The sequence below is a fragment of the Chiloscyllium plagiosum genome, unplaced genomic scaffold, assembly GCF_037043375.1.
Source record: "Chiloscyllium plagiosum isolate Xiang-an unplaced genomic scaffold, Cpla_swu_hap1 HiC_scaffold_39, whole genome shotgun sequence".
Classification (NCBI taxonomy): domain Eukaryota; kingdom Metazoa; phylum Chordata; class Chondrichthyes; order Orectolobiformes; family Hemiscylliidae; genus Chiloscyllium; species Chiloscyllium plagiosum.
Window position 1 is genome coordinate 2,086,760 of NW_028270177.1, and position 22,218 is coordinate 2,108,977.

Sequence of the window (22,218 nt, forward strand, 5' to 3'; positions counted from 1 at the left end):
AGTAGGTTAGGATTGTTTTCATTAGAAATATGGAGATTGAGAGGGGACCTGATTGAGGTCTACAAAATCATGAAGGGTATAGACAGGGTGGATAGAGATAAGCTTTTTCCCAGGGTGAGGGATTCAATAATGAGAGGTCACACGTTCAAGTTGAGAGGTGGAAAGTTTAAAGGGGAATACACGCTGCAAGTACTTTACAGAGGGTGGTAGGTGCCCAGAATGCGTTGCCAGCAGAGGTAGTAGAGGTAGGCACGGTAGATTCATTTAAGGTGCATCTGGACAAATGATTGAGTAGGTGGGGATCAGAAGGATATAGATCCTTAGGAATTGGATGACAGGTTTAGACAGTGGATTTGGATCGGCTCAGGCTTGGAGGACCGAAGGGCCTGTTCCTGGGCTGTAAATTTTGTTTGTTCTTCTTCCTTTGCCTAAGAAGATTTGACTGAAAAACAAAATTATTTAATATTGCAAACCATTGCAATGGTTTTAAATAAAACCTAAAAAAAATACAAGATTCTATAAGACATTACCATTTGTTGGAATTTCATACTTTCAAACCCAACAGGAACTGATTATTTAAAAACTGTTATTTAATAAGCTAATAAATACAATTTTACTTTCCCATAGGAAACTCAATTTTAAACATTGAAAAACTGAGAGTTTACACACACATTATCTTTGACCTCAATTAACTTCTTTTCAGTAAGCACTCAAATATATTTTTAAAAGGACAGTCCGTCTCTCTGGCGCTTAAGCATTACTGCTTCAGTTTTCACTGGATTGTCTCATCCTTTCAGAACAGGAATTCAGAAGGCGGAACGTGATATATCATTTCTCTCAGAATGTAAAGCATGACAAAAACTACAAAGCAAATTCTAAAAGAAGCACACTGACTGCATTATGTATGTATCAAGCATATTTTGAAGCTGCATCATATAAGTATATATAATTATAAAGTAGATAGCATTAAAAGATTTCCTTATTTAAATATACAAATACTGAAATTACAACTTATGTGGAAAAACATGTCACTTTTACATAAAGTGTCTCTGCTACGCATTTCTCCTTTATGAACATTTATACAATTTAGACAAAGTACTTCTAAAAAGGAACATACAGGTAACAGACTTGATGAGATGCAATGGTAGCCAGGTCCATTATGTACATATTAGCAGCATACTCTGAAGAGTTGAGCCCTCTTGTTTATGCAATCCTTCTTGTTAACCTGATCCAATAGCACTATAATACAAAACTATTTAAAATACTATCTTAATTATATTTACATAGCTTTCCATTTGAATTCATTTTCTGTACATTTGTATCATTTAACCACCAAAAGATTATCATAACTTAACAGTGGCATATTTGGGGAGATTAGGTATTGAAATTCCATTGCACAATGTGATAGTTACATATCACTGATGTCAGACCAGTGATAGCAATGTCAATCAGAATTCTTAGAGGTAGGGTTCACCAAAGATCCTGCGACATTCCATAACCCCAGAGCTGGGAGGCCGGTCACAATTATGGGTCAGCTTCACCTGGCTGGGAGTTAGCTGATCATATGCTCTCTTGTATTCACGGTCAAATGCATCTGTTTGAGATATAGAAGGTAGATAATAGAAATGTTAACATGACCCTTAAAAAAGTAGATATGAAAATGAAGCAAAAATGTTTAAAAATTAACATTTTCTTTCAACTTATTTTTCAGTTTGAGGAATACTTTACAGTCCTGCTAATTCATTTAAAATTACATTCTCTTACAACTGTTTGTAGTTTTACTTGTTTACAGGTTTATTGTAGAAGTAGAATGCAAGGCTAAACTTTTGAAGGAAGTGCTTGTCTCTGGCAAGAAGCATCAAGGTGCTGCACCAGTTGACAAAATGCTCCTCAGAGTCAAGCACAGACTAGCGACTGTGTACAGAGTTTGGAGTGATCAATAAGAAAAACAAAATTGTAAATATTGTGTAAAGCGTTACCTATGTCAATGTTGTCTTTTCCAAGTGCCACAAGGGACAGGAACAGAATCTCTCTATATAAACTCCTTCAAAAGAAATAAAACAAAATACAATTTTAAAAAGCTTGATTTAGAAATTAACATGAAGTTTTGCAAAACTAAGCTTATAGTGTAAAAGATTTCTCTTTTAAGCCAACTGAATGATTATCTCAACTTTTTTCATTTGTCGGCTCTGTTTTCATTCTGAGGATAGCTAATAAACTATCCTACACTTGACAGAAAGCTCTAGGCAAACTGATTAAAGCAAGCTTCCCATATATTCTTTCATTGCTCATCAGGATTAATGTTTGAAAAAGAATGGATTGATTGGGGATGCTTGAAAAGTTAAACAACCATAGACTGTGATTAATAGATAAAATGAGAAATGTGCAAAATTAAGAAGTGAGTGATTTATCAACTTGCTTACCGTTGCCGTTTAAAGTGTGGTTGCATGCTCAGCACCTCAAGAATCTTACTTATTGGCTTATAGATGTCATTTATCTGAATACTCTTCACAATGCTATCCAGAAAATCCTTGTTAAAAAAGCAGCCTCCATCTCGCAGTGTTTGAACAAGGGGATGTTTTTTAGCTGCAAATAGAAAAATGTAATTTGTATTAATTCTACAACTAAGCTCAAATGATTTTGCAACAGGAAATAACGTAGAATCATCCTTCCCAAAGATTTTAACTATCTTTAAAAATTGACAATGACAGGAATTCTGACTGCAAGGCTTATACTGCACCTCAGTTGAGGCAATATAATTTAATTGAACTTTGTTTTCTTTTGGTAACCAAGTGGAGATAGAGTCATAGAGATGTACAGCATGGAAACAGACCCTTCGGTCCAACCCGTCCGTGCCGACCAGATATCCCAACCCAATCTAGTCCCACCTGCCAGCAACCGGCCCATATTCCTCCAAACCCTTCCTACTCATATACCCATCCAAATGCCTCCTAAATGTTGTAATTGTACTAGCTTCCACCACTTACTCTGGCAGCTCATTCCATACACATACCACCCTCTGTGTGAAAACGTTGCCCCTTAAGTCTCTTTTATATCTTTCCCCTCTCACCCTAAACCAATGCCCTCTAGTTCTGGACTCCCCGACCCCAGGGAAAAGACTTTGCCTATTTACCCTATCCATGCCCCTCATAATTTTGTAAACCTGTATAAGGTCACCCCTCAGCCTCCGGCGCTCCAGGGAAAACAGCCCCAGCCTGTTCAGCCTCTCCCTATAGCTCAAATCCTCCAACTCTGGCAACATCCTTGTAAATCTTTTCTGAATCTTTTCAAGTTTCACAACATCTTTCCGATAGGAAGGAGATCAGCCTCATCTGCATTAAAAACTGTTACTTCCAGAGTGGGAAGGATGATGATTCCTGTAATTAGCCCCATTAATATTCTTGCAATTGCTTTAGAATTTGAAACAGCTGTAGTCAATTGTGCTGGTTTACATATTTTTCTGGAATTTTTATTTGGAATTTCATCTATAATAAAGCCCACTTTTTTTTATTCATATGTGGGTCATGGGCATTGCTGGCTGGCCAGTATTTATTGCTGGTCCCTAGTTGCCCTTGAGAGGGTGGTGGTGAGCTGACTTTGTTAACTGCTGCAGTCCACCTGATATGGGTTGACCTACAATGACATTAGAGAGGGAATTTCACTAGGGAAACATGTCAGCCCATCCAAACAACAAGAATAATTTTGTACAAGTTAGGTTTCCTTTCAAGACAGCAGTACACAGGGGATCAAAGAGGTTTTCAAGAAATTCATTTAAAACATTCCATATGTATGACTAAGTATGTTCCTTTCTTCTCCTTCATTTATACTGTATTTGGCATAGTAAGATAGTCTAGTACTGGTTAATCTGAGTCTTGGTTTAATTGTAATTGATGAACTTGACAATTAATTTTTCAGAAGTCACTTTAATATCCTGATGCATTGAATTAGCTGGTGCCTATCAGCTAGTAACAAAAGAGGCAGCTTTCAAAAGAAAAAAGTTAAAAAAACTGGGATTTCCACTACATTGTAATCCATTTGTCCTTGCACAGGGCAGGGATGGAAGGGGTTTGGGTTAGTGGAAGGGGGTTGGGGGCTCGTGTATGGTGTCCTGCTGCCTAGCCTCCTGAACAGGGAGCGTACTTAGCAAGTGCTCACCCGGTCAATGCCATTGAACTGATTGGGGGGGGGGGGCGGCGGGCGTGGGTTGGGTCGGGAGGCTACAGCAAAGTTGCAGGTCCAATATACACAAGTGTGAGTCTGCTCAGAAACAAACCCTGAGATAGAGAGAGTGAGCAAGGCAGGTACAGCGAGGAAAAAGGAAACTTCAGAAAACTCAGAGTCCCAGAGGAGAGGCATTGACTCAATTAACAGTATAATCAATTATCAGAACAAAATAGTGCCTGCCCATCTTATTCGGATGATGGAGTTCCTCTTTATACAGTTTAAAAGATGTGGGTGGCAAAAAAAATCAGAAGCAAAGAAATTCACACAATGACATTGATTTAATTGTTAAATAAGCAAATACACTGCAGTTAAACTATAAAATCAAATAAGTGGTAGCAAACATTTTCTCAAAGCGATAAAACATGATTTTGAAGACAATCGTAAATTGAAGAAAAAATTGCTGACAAATAATGAAGAACAAATTGGATACTCACTCTCAAATAAAAGTGTATAATTAAGATCTGTGCAGACAGAGAAAGTTTAGTTAGTTGCATTAAGAACATGGGTTTCAATAAACAGCTGTGTTTAAAGAGGAAAACATGTAATTTGAATAAACTAAAGCTATTAACTAATCGGTTGTGAAAGTGACCCACTCCCAGATCTTACCACAGTAACCCCCCCACTCTTCCCTCAAATGCATGGCTCACATAAATCACTTGTGGTGATCATGAATTTCGAGTAGGTGTTTAGCTGAGGAAGAAAACTAAATTATTTCCTCAGATTAGCTGAATAATATCGTCAGAAAATTCAGAATCTGCTGCTGGTTTGGTGACTGAAGCTCCCCGACTGCCAAATGTAAAAGAGTGTCCTCTAATGCCTGAAACCCTCATTTTGTCAGTCTGAAAGGAGACAGACAGGAAGTGGCTATAGTAAAGTTACAAGATGTCAAGGGGCCCACATTCAAAAACGTTTGAGAGCAGTGGGAACTCAAGAGTTTGAGATGAGTGATTAACTATTTACAGTGTGATCTAATGCTGGTTGATAACTGCGACTAATGCAAAGATTCAATGAGAACTTCATTTACACGATACTTATTAAAAACACCATAGAAAATGACATCACCACAAAAAATGACATCACCAACACAAAGAAACGCAAACATATAAATAGAAAGCAGGAAACACCAGCAGTGCTTTGTTCGGAGGCTCACTGAGGATGTTACCTCATATGGTGACAAAATATCTGAAAATGAACCTTCCAGCTCAGCAAGCAAACCTACATCCCGAACCTCAACCTGAGCTATAAATCTTCTCAAAACTCACTTATTAAAAACAAACTGTAAACATAAACATTTGAAATGTACTGAAAACATTGAGAATAAAATTAATGTAATGGCAAGCAAATTAAGAAATGCTGTGTACTTTGCAAAATTACCAGCAATAACTTACATTTGTATAACGTCTTTAATGCATGTTAATATTTCAAGGCATTTTACAAAAAAGTAATCAAAAGCCAAAACAAAGGTGGGGAGATGAAATTTGGTGATTCAAAGCTTCATCAGAGGAGAGTTTTCTGGAGAATTTTACTGGATGAGAACAAAGATGTGGATAAAGGTTGAGAATGGAATTCTAGAACTATGGGCCTAGATGGCTATAGTCACAAATGCCAATAGAGGAGCAAAGGAACAAGAAAACAAAGCTCTCACCATGCAGAGATCTCAAACAATTGTAGCACTGGAGGACAATTATGTGACGAAGGGATTTGAACTGAGAAGACAGGACTTCTAAATTTTGGGTGTTGCCAATCTGGACGCATGAAGCATGTAAGTGATGGGTAAATGGGACTTGATTCAGGCTCAGATATAGACAGCAGAGTTTTGGACAAGTTGACCTTTATGGAGGCAGGAGATTGAGAGCTTGGCCAGGAAAGTGTAGGAAAACCCGAGACCAGAGGTGACAATACCAGATAAAAGTATATAAGAAATTGCAGCTGCACATTGATAATGTTTAAAAATTTCTCAATTTCCAGCTCTCTCTTTAAAAAAAAAGCTTAAAATTGGTTGGTAGGGATGAGCACACCCAAAAGAGTGAACAAGTGAATAAATTTCAGTGCATACTAACATAAAATGCTTCTGTAACCTTGTAACTTCAATGATATTTGAATTATGTAATTGAACGTAACAGTGATCTCGCTAATATATAGTAATTTATTTTGCTTGACACAATCTTAAGGTATTAATTGTCTGTAAACATGAACTCGTACTCACTCTTAGCATTCCAGAGGATGTAGAAAGGCTGACTGGGATCTTGATGCAATTTTAGATTGTCCCACAGCATCTGAATTAGAACATGTTTACTGTCCTCTGACATCCAGCTACGAGGAATCTGTGAAATACAACACTAACAGTGAGCAAGAAATTCAATAACGGTCCTAAGACTAATTCTCAATTGAAGGAAGAAGTACATTGAAATAATATTAATCAATTATGCTACATAAAGTGTAATTAATAGAAATTCAGAGAGGAGGCATGACTAAATAAAAGGACCAAAAAAGCTGTATGTGGAGCAATTCTAGGACTACAACCTTCTGAACTCAATATAACATCATAAATCAGAAGTCAAATGGTTACATTTTTCAGTTAATACAGGTGTCACCTTTAGGTTAATAGCAGCTGGCTGACCCTTGACTTTATACAGTCTTATCATTTAGTAAACTTCCTTTAAGATGGATTTCTGTTTCTATTATGGACTAGTAAATAATTTGCCCAATTGAAGACTTTGTTCTTCTAGAACTGAATTTCATCTGAGGAAAACTATTTTGAGCTGGGTAGCAGCAGGACAAAGAACTGTGTTATGCGTCTGCTGTCGGTGGTAGCTAAGGGAACAATTTAAATTGAGCACTGTACTCAATTAAAGCAAACTGGCACACAATTTTTCCTTTAGCAATTAGGCTTTATTCATCACTGGCTTACCGTCATGCTTTTGTTACAGTGTTCTGAAGTGAGTACAAGTCCTGGCAGGTTGGTGGGTAGATCAATACGCCGAAAATACCACACCAAATTCCAAAATACAATTGGATGGTGATCCACAAATGTTGCCATGGATATTACTTGATCACCTTCATTCTCAAGTAAACTTTCTAGCTCTTTCCACAACACCAAGGGGCTCAAGTAAGGAACAGTTATAGGGTCAGGATTTGGTAATTGCCATTCGAAGCCCAATCGATCCTAGAAAAAAAATTTAATCACTAATGAGTGTGAGGCTAAGACTTGGATTTAAAACTAAAACAAGGAATACATTCCAAAAATAGATCATTTAAATATTAAACTAAAACGAAATGCAATGAGTACTTTCAGTAGAATAATTGACGCAACTGGATTTCTACGCTTCCTTCAATTTGCAGATACATGAATGAAGCAGTGAGTGCACGATCCTTCCAACTGCCATTTCAGTCTGTCATTCTGGATTGATGTGGTCAGATTTACTAACTATACAATTATGAAGCATGTATCCACATTTACTCAAAATACACACTATGATGATCCTAGACCAGATCCCCATGCTTGATTACTACTTGCTTAGTGATTAGTAACATTTCTGTTCAAATTAGACTAAGTTTTGAATCCCAGGTATTTATTAAGGGAATAAAGCTACAGGATAAGAATTTTTTCCCCTTTCTTGGAGGTTCAGTGTCCTCCCTCCCTTGAGAGAAGTGCAAGCAGGGTCATTGAATATTTTCAAAGTAGACTTAGATAGATCCTTGACTGACAAAAAGTCAAGAATCATTGGGGCAGGTCAGGAATGTGGAGATGAAACCATAATCAAATCAGCCCTGATTGTATCAAATGGCTGAGCAGGGCTTGAATGGGCCAAATAGTCTATCGCCCCAAATTCATATGGTTATATGTGCAAAATTCAACAGTTTTGAACAAAGAGGTAAATTTGACCCTTCAAGGTCAGGTAAGTAAAACAAAGCATTGTATATTTGCGTTTATTCCAAGAATTAACAAGAGGCACACATAAACAAATAAACAAACAAGCAGTAACATTCGTGACACTATACATTAAATGGCAAATGCAACCAAGATAGATTCCATTGATAGTTGTTGACATTAACAGTCACCAATAAACATTACAACTGTTTCTTTCACAAGGAATTACAAATCTTCACTTTAAAAGATCTCGCCTCTGAATTTCCTCAAATACTGCTCGAACTTGGTCTGTCTCATTGGCTGCTCACCTCTCACTGGTCAAACCTCTTCCTCCAAAATTGCTCAAAGCTATACTCATCTCTACAATTACTGGCCTGATTCTGTTTTTTTTCACAGCCAACTAACTTCATTAAACTAGCACAGCTGCAGAGTTTCTCTGAAGACCAGACTTCAAAGCTGCAAATTCTGCTTGTGGGCTTCCTTGGGAACCAACTTTCAGCTGCACCAAACAGTTCTCAGAACTGCTTCTGGGGCCCATTGATCCAATGATTTAAATTAGTCCTCACCTCTTCCAAACTTCAGCAACACTTGACCCTATGCAGCCATTTTCTTCTATACCTCTGTGTTCTGACTCTTTCTGACTAATAACATCTAAGAACAAAATGATTGAAAACTGACTTTTGAACACATTTTTCCATGATTATTTGATTGTTTTGAGTATTGTATTCAAATAATCAGAGAGTATCTGGTGCTTATTACTAGGTAAAATCAAATCTGGTCAGCAATAGAACCTTCTATGCCCTTATTGCAATCTTCAGCTAATTACCCCTCTATGGCAGCCAACCTTGGAAACACAGACAAAAACTGATTTAATTCTAATACTTTTAAAGCTTCCCTTAGAAAAGGCAAGGGAAGTCCTTTGGGAGTATTAAGTATTTTATATCAACATATTAGGATATTATTAACTGATACTTTAAATTTTCTGACAAGTGTGGAACACCTTGAGTTAGCCACAAACACATTGCAGTACTTTGAACAAAATGTACATTCTATAGATATTCTTTCACTGAATACACAATCAATTGGATTCCACCTTTTTCTCACACACTAAGTCACATACCGTTGATTCATTCAGATTTGTTGGTAGGCTGCCTGTTGGAACAGTGTGGATATGGCGCCGAGTGTTAGGCTCCGCAGCTATAGAACTGCATCCGCTAATGCTTCTTGCAACAGTCTGCCCTAACAGCAGGGACTCATTGAACCCATGCCGTCTCCCTGAAGGGATCTGAATACATCTTGCTGGCACAGGCCGGTCATTTCTGGCAACAAGAAATAAATTTTAGAAGGAGGATAAATTGGCATATAAAATTCTTATTAGAAAACTACTATAACTGAATCCTGATGAACATGCAACTACTTCTCTATGACTCTTCATTCCAGTCTAAACCTTTTTATCTGGCAATTCAATCTAAGTCAAAGAACGTCACAACAAAATATTTGGACTTTAAAATCTTGGACTTTAAAATCTTCTGCCTTTCCAAGGTAACACTTGTACAAGACTGACTGCATTTTAATCTGAGTGGATTAACTACAAAACAGATTCACAGCCTTAAATGTAGGGTAGACCAATTCCAAAAATAAATTCCCAATACCCTCTTGCTCAATGATTACTAACATCAGTATGCTTCTCTCACTGAAACTGGATAGGACTTATCTTAACTTTATATTCGTAATGTTTCTTATATTCCAAAAGTACCTAATTGGCTATAAAAGGTTTTGGGATATTCTGTGATCAAGAAAACTATTGTAAATGGATGTACATTTCTTTCTTCTTCTACATTCCTGATCTTCATCTCTTAGTTATCCAATCAACTGGCTGAGTGGGCAAATATTTGTCAAATGCAATATAATGTGGATAAGTGTGAGCTTCAGTCACTGAAGGTTGGTATGTAGGTGCAGCAGGCAGTGAGGAAAGCTAAAGGCATGCTGGCCTTCATAACGAGAGGATTGGAGTATCAGAGTAAGAATGTCTTGCTGCAGTTATACAGGGTCTTGCTGAGGCCACGCCTTGAGTACTGTGTGTAGTTTTGGCCTTCTAGTCTGAGGAGGGACACTCTTGCTATTGAGGGAGTTCAGTGAAGGCTCACCAGACTGATCCCCAGGATGGCAGGACTGACATTTGAGAAAAGACTGGATCAACTGGGCTTGTATTCGCTGGAATACAAACATAAAATTCTGATGGGACTGGACAAGCTAGATGTGGGAAGAATGTTGTTAATGTTGGGCAAGTCCAGAACTAGGGGTCACAGTCTAAAAATAAGGGGTAAGCCATTCAGGACTGAGATGAGGAAGAATGTCTTCACTCAGACAGCTGTGAACCTGTGGAATTCTCTCCTACAGGAAGTTGCTGGAGCCAGTTCATTAGACATATTCAAGAAGGTGCTGAACATGGCTCTTGTGGCTAAAGGGATCGAGGGGTATGGGGAGAGGGTGGGAATGGGATACTGAGATTGTGTGATAAGCCCTGAATGGTGGAGCAGGCTCGAAGGTTGAATGGCATACTTCTGCATCTATTTTCTATGTTCTAACTAAAATAGACCACAAGATTCCTCTCATTCTCCAAGTTGAATCCAAACTAGGGACTCTATTGTCACCATAAATCTTACAGTATTGTTCAAAGCCTGAAGATTAGTATACGTGCAAATGATATTGTTAACAGTTGCCACTCCCCATACCAGTTTTGTTTCCCTCAAATCTGCCCTCACTGATCCTCTCTCCAAAAATGAAACGACCCTCTGCAAACTTCATTCTTTCCTTGGCAATTGTTTAAAGCCAAACCGACTGTTCACAATCTTAGTATATGAATGAGATGAGAATCCAACCACAAATCTGCATCATCACCAACAGCACCTCTGTACCACAGCATGATTCTACCCATCTCAGCTTACCTGCTATTATTCACACCTTTGTTAACTCTAGGTGTGATTGTACTAATATATCTCCTGATTAGCCTCCCACATTCTACCCTCCAAAACTGACTGCCATCTAAATCTCTGCTGCCTACAGCCTAATTTGCACTATATTCTGTTCACCACCAGCCCTTTCTGCTTGACTTCTCACACAAATACAGTAACTCCCATTTGAGTAATGATTGGATTTAAGAATTTACATTTTTTTTTCCAAATGCTTCCATAATCTTTCATGTTCCCAATCTTTGTAATCTCAAAAAGCCCCTCACAAATGTTTGTGATTCCCACATTCTGCTAATTCTGGCCTCTTCAGCATCCCTCTTCAATATTGGTGCCTTAGCTGTCTGAGCCTTCAGCTGCAGAATGTCCTCCCTGAACCTGTCCGCTACTCTTTTCTTTTAAATGCTCCTTAACACATATCTCTTGGACCAAGTTTTTAATCATCTGCCAAATATCTCCTTGGATGGCTTAATGTAATATTTTGTTTTATGACACTCTTGTGAAGTGCATCAGGATATTTTATCAGGTTGTAGGTGCTATGTAAGTACAAGATGTGTTGTTGTTGATCCTGAACACAGCTGCACTCAGACATCACCTACTTTCTGCTTGACTTCCCCTGACATCTTCTCTCCTCTGATTTTCTTGGCATTGCTACAATGCAACTGTTATTGTTTTCTTAGGAATGCTCTTTCATGCTGAATCATCACAATTACAACACAAAGCACCACTGTATCCTACTTATTTATCTGTGATGCAGCATCACTTAAACATGAGTAATTGTCCAGCAGAATTTCCCATTCTTTTCTTGCGAATGCACAAATAACATTATTCAACAGCACTGCCCACAAAACTTATTTGACTAAGCACAAGATATTTAATTCTCTGGTCATTACTTAAAGCCAGGGAGGCACTGTGGTCAACTGAACAAGGTGTCTTCATACATAATTTACTGACAAGCTCCCACCAAAATTAAGCAAGCGTAATTAGGTTGCAATCCATGATTTTTCCCCCAGTTTTGAACTATTAAACTATAGATAAGCAAAATACGCAACACAGAGAATTGTGCGTGCTTTGATTACAAAGAATTTTTTAAAAGGCCACGCCAAATCATGGCTATAATATTTAAAAATGACAGTCCAGAACAATCGTGTAGAGTTGCATAGCTTTCAATAAACTGAATGACTATAACAGTAGAGATGAACATGGAATTTTAACAAAAAGAAAATGAAACCATCAATGAATGGGTCCCACCTAAGGCACAAAAAGTCATCAGTTCTGACAGAGCAGCAGGTGCAAGTGCTTCTGATACAAAACCTTTTCAATGTTGAGTGGGACACAATTCAGTATAATCAAGAACGACAATCTGGAAACAAACTGACAGCCTGACCAGACCCTCAGCAATCAATTAGAATATACTGGTACAGCGGTATTCATAAACGAGAGATTGAGAACTAATTCAGCTTTTTTCTTACACAACTTCTATAATTTGTAGGTAGATCACATTTATTGGTCACTGCTTAGTATTATACAACTTAATATTATACTAAAAAAAAACTTACATTTATATGGTGCTTTTCATACTTAATGGACATCCCAAAGTTTTTTAAATAATACTACTTTTCAAGTAGAGTCACAATTGGATGTAAATACTTAATGGCCTATTGGTACACAGCAAGCTCTTACATACAATAATCTAGAAATGGACTCATAACCTGCTTTTGTGAGTGAGATAGACATTTGTCAGGTCATGGGAGAAAATTCCTCCATTCAAAATAATTTTGTGGGAGCTTTTGCGCCTACCTGAGGGGATAGATAAGGTCTCAGTTTAAAATCTGGACTTCCTCAATACTTACTAAGTGTCAGCCTGGACTGGGACTGAAACATACACACCTATGATTCAGGCAAATGTGCTACCAACTGAGCTATGACTGACTATACAAAACTATAATTGTAATAGCTAAAAACATGAAGCAACCAATTTTTAAACCTCACCATCACTAAGCTATTGCTATGGGAATCTCAGATTGGGAGATTATCAATTCTTTATTGCCTTGCTGACTGCTGGCTTTCTTGTTCAGCTGAAATAATCTGCTCTTGTGCAACTGAAAGAATTTTATTGAAGTGCAGGGCTGTGAAAACAGAGTTCTCTAACTTTAACAAAATGATACAGCTGCACTGCACGGAATTTTGGAATCGAGAGGACAAATGGGCATCCTCTGATCAGAGCTTTGATTTAGCTCATGCTCATGACATTTACCCTTGTGTGGCCGAAACTCCTTGCACTGTAATTCTTGGTGATTGAGGCTTGTTGACATCGATCACACCCAGAACAGGTGGGGAGACCATCATGTCCTTCGTCCCTGGATAGGATGGTCCAGACTGCAAACTCTGCATACTTTCTGTAGATGGACTCGATTTCAGAAAGTACCTAAATAAATTCACAGCAGTATTTCCTTTATTGTTTTTAATATTTTAAGAAAAATACATACAAATATTGTATTAACAAGACAACTAAATTATACTTGGAGTGAGGACCTTCTGTTAAAATGTTGAAACTGGACAGTTTGGTTGGATTGAGTCTTTGAAACCTATAAGATTATAGCACAATGACATGAGGCGCAGACCCATTAACTTATGGAACAGTCACACTATTTTACCACACAATAAGCTTCCTCCAAACATCATATAACATTACATCCTAAGTGAATTTTTGTATCTTTTCTGGAACTGTCACAGGCTAAAAGCATGTTACCCAGGTGACCAAATGATTTTGTACTATCAAATTAACATTGACATACAAGGATCAATGACAGCAATTTTAGATATTTAGATTTGTGGCTTACAAGAACGTTGACAACTCTGTACTTAATGCTTATCACTCATGGCTCTTCTTCAATGGCTAATTTGCACACTAGAATTGTTTGCTAAACTACTTTAGAGGGTGTACTTACTTCAGGTATAATATGGACCAGACTGATTCTTTCCTTCCTTGAAGGACATTTATAGATTCTCTTCACAAAAGGTAAAGAATCTCCAAACTTATACTGAAGTTAACTACGCTCAAAAATATGGGCTTCACTGTGTTAATTGGGAAAGTTGCGAACCAGTTGTGTTAATTGAACAGCTCAGCATCACAAGTATGGCTCAGGAATTCGATTAGACTTGGAATGTAAAATGTTTATCTCTTGACAGATGCTGCCAGATTTCTTAGTATTTTCTATTTTTATTTCATGTTACAGCATTCACAATTTTGTGCTTTGTTTTCATAAATTGGATTACCTAATTGGAAATTTTCATCAAAATTATCCAGTGCATATTTAGCATTTGTTCCATACATTTTTCAATGCTATCTTTTACTGAGTATATTTTGTAAACCAAACTCTTTCACAGAACATTGCAAGATGCCCAACTAGGAAACCCTGGGACTAAGGCTCTTCCTCTTTCATACTGTTTGATCAGCTTACTGACACAGTCCAAAGAACCTGTGAAGTAGTTAGTGATTTGATTTGTTTTAGGAATAGGTCATGGGTAGATGATTCTTGGGACAGTAAATTACGGAAAATAGGCGAGTTCCCAAAAAATTGTTAAATGAAATGAAATGAAATAATGAAATATACTCTGTTCATTCACACATACATATTCACATTATACTGTAGAACCTATTACCTGCCAGGACCTCGCAGATCTCGAATTTCAATGCCAAGGAAAGGAAGAAACAAATTGCCACAGAAAGGACATGTTGTGTTGAGGTTGGAGTCATCTGCTGTCCAGCCAGCCATAATTTCCTCGTCATACACTAGTGAGTCACAAGTTCGACAACGTGAACAGCTGGAGATGAGAATCTGAAACATTAATGATAAACGTGTTTTTCTTCTCTGTTTTAAAGAAACTCTCAAAAGTAAAATTCACAATATTGATTGTATGCAATTAATATGAATAGAACGTGGTTAGCATCAAATATTAGTGCTGTTATCAATAAGAATTCTCACATGGCCCATCTAGAGCATGTCTTAGACAGAAATTCTAGATTAAAAAAAAATTCTTTTAACTTCCTCTTTTGAATCCAAAATTAACACAACAAAGTACTTTCCCCTTTTTGCTGTTTCTCTATTGTCTAAAAACAACATGGTCTCTGGGTATAAAATACTGACATGGCAACCTTAATACTAAACAGTTATTTATTTGAAAACTGTAGCTAATCTTTATAATAACATAAGTATTTGCTCCTGAATGGAGAAAGAACGTGCCCAGAAGGCAAACACTCCTACTGAAGTGAGTATTGTTAGAATTTAGAATCAGGTAGCCTTTGACCCACTGAATTTGCATCTTTGGCAGAGAAATTGAAATCAATCTATTTCAGAGTCCCACTCTGTCCCCACTGCCTTGTATATTCTTCGAGATGAATACTTTTAATACTCACTTTATCGCTCATCTCATTGCTGTCTGATACACAGTGACCAAATGTCAACACAACAGTCAAAAATATAACAGAACAGAAACATAATCTCATCAATGACCTAGTCACCAGCCTTCAGAACTCTACAGTAATCCACAGCATTTGATAATTATTATCAGCAGATAAAAGCTATTGGAGAATCTTAATGAACTAAACTTTGACAAATTCCCATGACTAGAAGGCCTACTCTCTGGAGCCAGATGGTTGGTGCACTGGCCAAGGTTTTCCAAACTTCCTTAGAGTCAGGAATGGTGACACTGTTTTCTCTCTCTTCCTTGAAAAGCTAAGAATGACATGCCAGTTATGATGGTCATTCATTGCGAAAATGCTGGAATCTATTATTAAATCAGTCTTAAAAGTGCACTTATGACATATATGAAAGAACAAGTCGCCACGGTTTTCCACTAAGAAAACCTTGATTTAGCAGACTTAGGCCAAAAAAAATGGAGGTGCAAAAGTATAGAATCATAGAATCCCTACAGTGTGGAAGCAGGTCCTTCGGCCCAACAAGTCCACAACGACCCTCTGAAGGAACCCACACAGACCCAGTCCCCTATCCTATTACTCTACATTTACCCCTGAATAATGCACTGATCCTACACACCCCTGAACACTATGGGCAATTTAGCATGGCCAATTCACTTAACCTGTACATTTTTGGACAGTGGGAGGAAACCGGAGCACACCATCGCAGACACGGGGCGAATGTGAAAACTCCAGAGGCTGGAGTCAACCACAGTCCCTGGTGCGGTGAGGCAGCAGTGCTAACCACTGAGCCACTGTGCTACCTCTTTTTTTTAAAAATCAGACCCTTTTAGCCCACAGAGTCTGCTCCACCATTCAATGAAATCATGGCTGATCTGATAATCCTCCACTTCCCCGCCTTTTCCCCAGAACTTCGAATTTCCTTACTGACTAAAAATCTGTTAATCTCAACCTTGAGTATTCTTAACAACCCAGCCAAAACAGTCTTCTGCGGTAAAGAAATCCCCAGATTGGATGTCTTGGAGAAGAAATTGTACATCTGGATCTTAAATTGGTGACCCCTTATTCTGAGATTACTCCTCTGATTCTAGACTCCCTTTACCGGGGAAACAATCTCTCAGCATTCACTCTATTAAGCTCCTGAAGATATGCATATGTTTCAATCAGGTTTCCTCTCATTTTCTTAAACTCTGAATTGAAGCCTAACCTACTCGACCATTATATCTTTCTATAGATAAGGGGATCAAAATTGTTCACAGTATTATGGGTATGGTTTGGCTAGTGACTTGTACAGTTTTAGCAAGACTTCTCTATTTGTATATTCCATTCCCTTTAAGATAAAAATCAATATTCCATTTGTCTTTCCAATTACCTACTGAATTAACCACATTTTTTTTGTGATTCATGAACAAAGACACCCAAATCCTTGTCTTTCCCTATTTAAATAATAATGAGCTCTTCTATTCTTCCTGCTAAAGTGTATAACCTCACATTATATTCCATCTGCCAATTTTTTGCCCACTCACTTAACCTGTCTATAATCCTCTGTAGCAAATTCTTTCCATCATCCTCATCACTTGCTTTTCTACTTATTTTTGTGACATTCGCAAATTTGGCGAAAGGACATTCACTTCCATCATCCAAGTCTTTGATAGACAATATAAATAACTGTAGGCCCATCCCTGATGCAACTAATAAGTAGACAAAGGAGATCAGATTTATGTAGTATACCTGAATTTCCAAAAGGCATTCAATAAGGTGCCACTGAAAGGTTATTTGGCAAGGTAAGAGTTTATGGAGAAAGTGAGGACTGCAGATGCTGGAGATCAGAGCTGAAAATGTGTTGCCGGAAAAGCGCAGCAGGTCAGGCAGCATCCAAGGAACAGGAGAATCGACGTTTCGGGCATAAGCCCTTCTTCAGGAATGAGGAAAGTGTGTCCAGCAGGCTAAGATAAAAGGTAGGGAGGAGGGACTTGGGGGAGGGGCGTTGGAATTGCGATAGGTGGAGGGAGGTCAAGGTGAGGGTGATAGGCCGGAGTGGGGTGGGGGCGGAGAGGTCAGGAAGAAGATTGCAGGTTAGGAAGGCGATGCTGAGTTCGAGGGATTTGACTGAGACAAGGTGGGGGGAGGGGAAATGAGGAAACTGGAGAAATCTGAGTTCATCCCTTGTAGTTGGAGGGTTCCCAGGCAGAAGGTGAGGCGCTCTTCCTCCAACCGTCGTGTTGCCATGGTCTGGCGATGGAGGAGTCCAAGGACCTGCATGTCCTTGGTGGAGTGGGAGGGAGAGTTAAAGTGTTGGGCTACGGGGTGGTTGGGTTGGTTGGTCCAAGTGTCCCAGAGGTGTTCTCTGAAACGTTCCGCAAGTAGGCGGCCTGTCTCCCCAATGTAGAGGAGGCCACATCGGGTGCAGCGGATGCAATAGATGATGTGTGTGGAGGTGCAGGTGAATTTGTGGCGGATATGGAAGTGTCCCTTGGAGGGAAGTAAGGGGGGAGGTGTGGGCGCAAGTTTTGCATTTCTTGCGGTTGCAGGGGAAGGTGCCGGGAGTGGAGGTTGGGTTGGTGGGGGGTGTGGACCTGACGAGGGAGTCACGGAGTGAGTGGTCTTTTCGGAACGTTGATAGGGGAGGGGAGGGAAATATATCCCTGGTGGTGGGGTCCGTTTGGAGGTGTCAGAAATGACGGCGGATGATACGTTGTACATGGAGGTTGGTGGGGTGGTAGGTAGGGACCAGTGGGGTTCTGTCCTGGTGGCGGTTGGAGGGGCGGGGCTCAAGGGCAGAGGAGAGGGAAGTGGAAGAGATGCGGTGGAGGGCATCGTCGACTACGTCTGGCGGGAAATTGCGGTCCTTGAAGAAGGAGGTCATCTGGGTTGTTCGATTTTGGAACTGGTCCTCCTGGGAGCAGATGCGGCGGAGACGAAGGAATTGGGAATATGGGATGGCGTTTTTACAGGGGGCAGGATGGGAGGAGGTGTAGTCTAGGTAGCTGTGGGAGTCGGTCGGTTTATAGTAAATGGCCGTGTCGATTCGGTCACCCAAGATAGAAATGGAAGAGTTTATGGAGTTGAGGCTAATGCATTAGTATGGACAGAGGATTGGCTAACAGTCAGAAGACGGTATAAATTGGACTTTGTCAATTCGGCAGGCTGTGACGAATGGAGTGCTGTAAGAATCGGATTTTGTCGGGGGAGGTCCACAATTTATATTAATGACTTAGATGAACAGTCAGGGTAATACAGTTAAATTTGCTGATGATATTAAGTGAGGTGAAAAGATAAGCTTTTGGATGGGCAGATAGGCTGCAGAGGGATAAAGGCAGGTTAAGGGATTGACAGTTTAAGTGAGTGGCCATCAAAATGGTAGATGGAGTTTAACATGGGGAAGCATGCAGTTATTTTACTTTAGTTTCAAGAACAGAAATGCAACTTTTGTACAGGTATGAAGCTTGTATATGTTCATGTGTAGAGATTTGGATTTGTATATATAAGCAATGTGGAAAGTTAGCATGCAGGTACAGTTAGCAATTAAGAAGGCAAATTGCATTTTGATCTTTATTGCAAGGGGGTCTTAGTACAGGAATAAAGAAGTCTTCCTACAATTGCGCAGGGTTTTGGTGAGATGACATCTGGAATACCATATCCAGGTTTTATCCCCATATTGGAGGAAAGATAAACTTACATTAGAGGCGGTATAGTAAGGGCTCATTAAATTGGTTCTTTTAATTAGGAGGTTGCCCAATAATGTGGGGCAGAATAAACTAGGTCCATATTGTCTTGCGTTTAGAAGAATGAGAGGCGATCTAATTGAAAGACTGAAGATGCTGAAGGAGCTTGGTAGGGTAGGCACTGAGCAACTGTGTCTGCTGGTTTGGGAATCTAAAACTTGGGAGCAGTCTCAGGATAAGAGCCAATTGTTTAGGACTGAAAAGAAGAGAAGTTACCTCATACAATTGGATATGAATTCTCAAAATTCTCTATCCAAGAGGTTTGTGGTTGCTCCATAGTTACGAGGGATATATTTTGGTCTCTTGGGAAGAGGGACACAGGAAGCAACTTGTAAAGTGCATGTGAAATTCAGTATCAGTCATGCTTGTATTGAATGGTAAAGTAGTATCGAAGGGTTACGTGTTCTACTCCAGCTCTTATTTCTTGTAAACAGATCCTGATGGCCAATCAGTCCTATTCTTGTGCACCACTGATTTTGCCATGACCCCAAACTTAAAAATTGTTGCTCTCTTAACATTTTTGTATGTTTGACCCACGTAATTTACTCCAGCCTGATATCCCATCTTCTGTCGCTTAGTCCTGGCACTCTGTTTGCTAATATGGCCCTTAATTAGTTACAGAACTTGCAACCAGCTCTCTTCTGGCCTCTGGAGCTCTCTGTAGTCTATACTGCTCTCTCGTTTATTTTAAAAGGCTGATCAAAGCCTCTGGTATAATTTAATGCTGTGTTGTCAGTAGATCACTTTTGGTAGGTGGTGGTTGGTGTGGGGAGCCAGAGAGGGAGGGTGGGGGGGAGAGAGAGAGAGCACGAACGAGAGAGTGAGAGCGAGAGCGAGAGAGAGAGCGAGAGTGCGAGCGAGGGGGGGGGGGGGGGAGAGAGAGAGAGTGAGAATGTGAGCGGGAGAGAGAGAGGGAGAGAGAGCGAGAAAGCATGCGTGCGCGAGAGAAAGACAGAGAGATAAGCATTAAATTCTATTCCTGGTCTTTTCAACTTTCCTTCTAGTTCTCTAAAATCTTTTATTATTGAGCTTTACTCTCATACTAGGATGCTGCATAATATTTACAGAATACTTTTAAAGTGAGCCATTTGTCCAACTTGAGTTTGAGGTGTGAATGTTAAACAGAATCGGTGATAATCGAGACAGATGTATCACGAGCTCAATTTACCTCTATGGCATAATTCTGGAAGATACTGGTGCTGCTTGGATATTGAGAAGATCCTACATCAGATTTGTCTGGTAAAGGAAAGTTGGAATTTGTTGATTGAGCACTGCCTGAATACAAAACAGAGGGATTAGAAAAAGCATTTATTGGATTTACTGACAAGCTTGTCTGTCACTTCAATCCAGCCTATTGACGCAAATAATGCGATTCCCAACAAACATACCCGTAGCAGATTTTAGATTGTTTTAGTTTCATTCTGTTAATTATTATTCACTGGGTCAAACCAGTTTTACAATTGAAATTATTGTGGCTTTATGCAACAAGGAGAGAATCCAAAACAATGAGACATCATGAAGTTTTACAAAGCTAGCATCACAACAGTCAAAATTTTACATTATCAATCATTCAGATTGTGCAACTGATTTGCAACAAGTCCTGGACTTCACATACCGACTTGTAATGGCTGCCTAGGTATCCCTTCAAGGTTTCCAGAGCTCTCCATACTAGCCTGCTGCCATCCTTTGGTCTCGTCTGCAGGCGTACTACAGGCTGGAGATGCAGCTACTCTGTCTGAGTCATCATATATCTCCTCATCTAAAGAAGATGCATCAGGATCCACTACTCCAGTTGAAGAGATACTATTTCTCTCTGAATAATGCCCCTAAAAATTTAAGTTAAAACATTAAACAAACAATCAATTTGCACTTTTGGGCTTACAATAAGTCATCAATGCATTTGGTGAAAGGTCTGTATTTGTTGGATTGTAGCACAATCTAAATAAATGAAAGAAATGGATTTAAAATGATCCATCATATGACAAACCCTTCCTGAGATGCTGTGGTCCGAGTCTATGACCCATCCCCAATTTTCCTTGAATGAGAAACCATTTTGGCCAGAGTGCAATTAAGAGTGAACCACATTGCAGTGGGTATGGAGTCACATATAGACCAGATGTAAGGTAAGGACAGCAGATTTCCTTCCCTAAAGGAGGAGCTTCAGAACCAGATGTATTTTTATGATAATTGATGGTAATTTCACTGCAATATTACTGAGACTAGCTTTATATTCCAGGTTTTTAAATTAATGAACTGAAATTCATTGATGTAACACAAATCCCACCAGCTGCTACCAATTCACCCCTTGTCTTTCCTCTTACATGCAAAATCCCACTGCATACCTGACAGAATTTTACAGTGTTAAAGGTGGTTATTTGGTTCATCCTTCCTGTGCTGGCTCTTTGTTAGAATTGACTGATTTAATCTTGAATCCCAGCCTTTTCTCAACACTCCTACATTTGTTCATGGAACTATCCCCAAACCAAAACCACCTGATGAAAAAGCTAGTGCTTCCAAATAAACCTGTTGGACTACAACCTGATGTTGTGTGATTTTTAACCAAATCAAAATAGAGGAAAATAAAAGCAAAATACTACAGATATGGAAAATCTGAAATAAAAGCAAAGAACCAGAGAAACTCAACTAATATGTCAGCAAGGGTGGAGTGAGAAACAGATTTGATGTTATGACTCTTCTTCAGAATGAGGAAATCATGTTGACTCCAAAAATGTCGATGCACAGGTGCTGCCAGATCTGCTGACCTTATCCAGTATTTTTGGTTTTACTTCAATGGGAGGAAAGGCTTTTTCACTGAAGTGGTTAGATTTGGAATGTACTGTCCATGTGCATAGAAGCGGCAGATTCAATCAATGTGTTCAAAAGTGAATAGTATTACTGTATGAAAATGAAAGATGTGCAGGGATACCAAAAAAAGGGTGAGGGAGTGTCATTGTGTGAACTCCTCCTTCAGACCACCTGTGATGGGCC

General features: G+C 39.1%; 1 protein-coding gene across 11 annotated transcripts in view; it reads right to left on the reverse strand.

Moving 5' to 3' along the window:
- Positions 1-569: 569 nt before the first annotated feature.
- dennd4a (DENN/MADD domain containing 4A) overlaps positions 570-22,218 on the reverse strand; it is a 151,600-nt gene continuing 129,951 nt past the window's right edge. For 8 of the 11 annotated variants that reach the window (XM_043674604.2, XM_043674605.2, XM_087981452.1 and 5 more), the window contains 11 exons: positions 20,846-21,056; positions 20,399-20,505; positions 14,731-14,906; positions 13,322-13,492; positions 9,216-9,414; positions 7,136-7,390; positions 6,431-6,548; positions 4,659-4,685; positions 2,424-2,586; positions 1,980-2,044; positions 570-1,594 (listed from right to left, as the gene is read on the reverse strand). In XM_043674604.2, coding sequence (XP_043530539.1) covers positions 1,458-1,594; positions 1,980-2,044; positions 2,424-2,586; positions 4,659-4,685; positions 6,431-6,548; positions 7,136-7,390; positions 9,216-9,414; positions 13,322-13,492; positions 14,731-14,906; positions 20,399-20,505; positions 20,846-21,056 — 1,629 coding nt within the window. In that variant the 3' untranslated portion in view covers positions 570-1,457. The remainder of the gene's footprint in view (positions 1,595-1,979; positions 2,045-2,423; positions 2,587-4,658; positions 4,686-6,430; positions 6,549-7,135; positions 7,391-9,215; positions 9,415-13,321; positions 13,493-14,730; positions 14,907-20,398; positions 20,506-20,845; positions 21,057-22,218) is intronic. The other 3 variants (XM_043674614.2, XM_043674613.2, XM_087981447.1) reach the window with 1 other exon arrangement.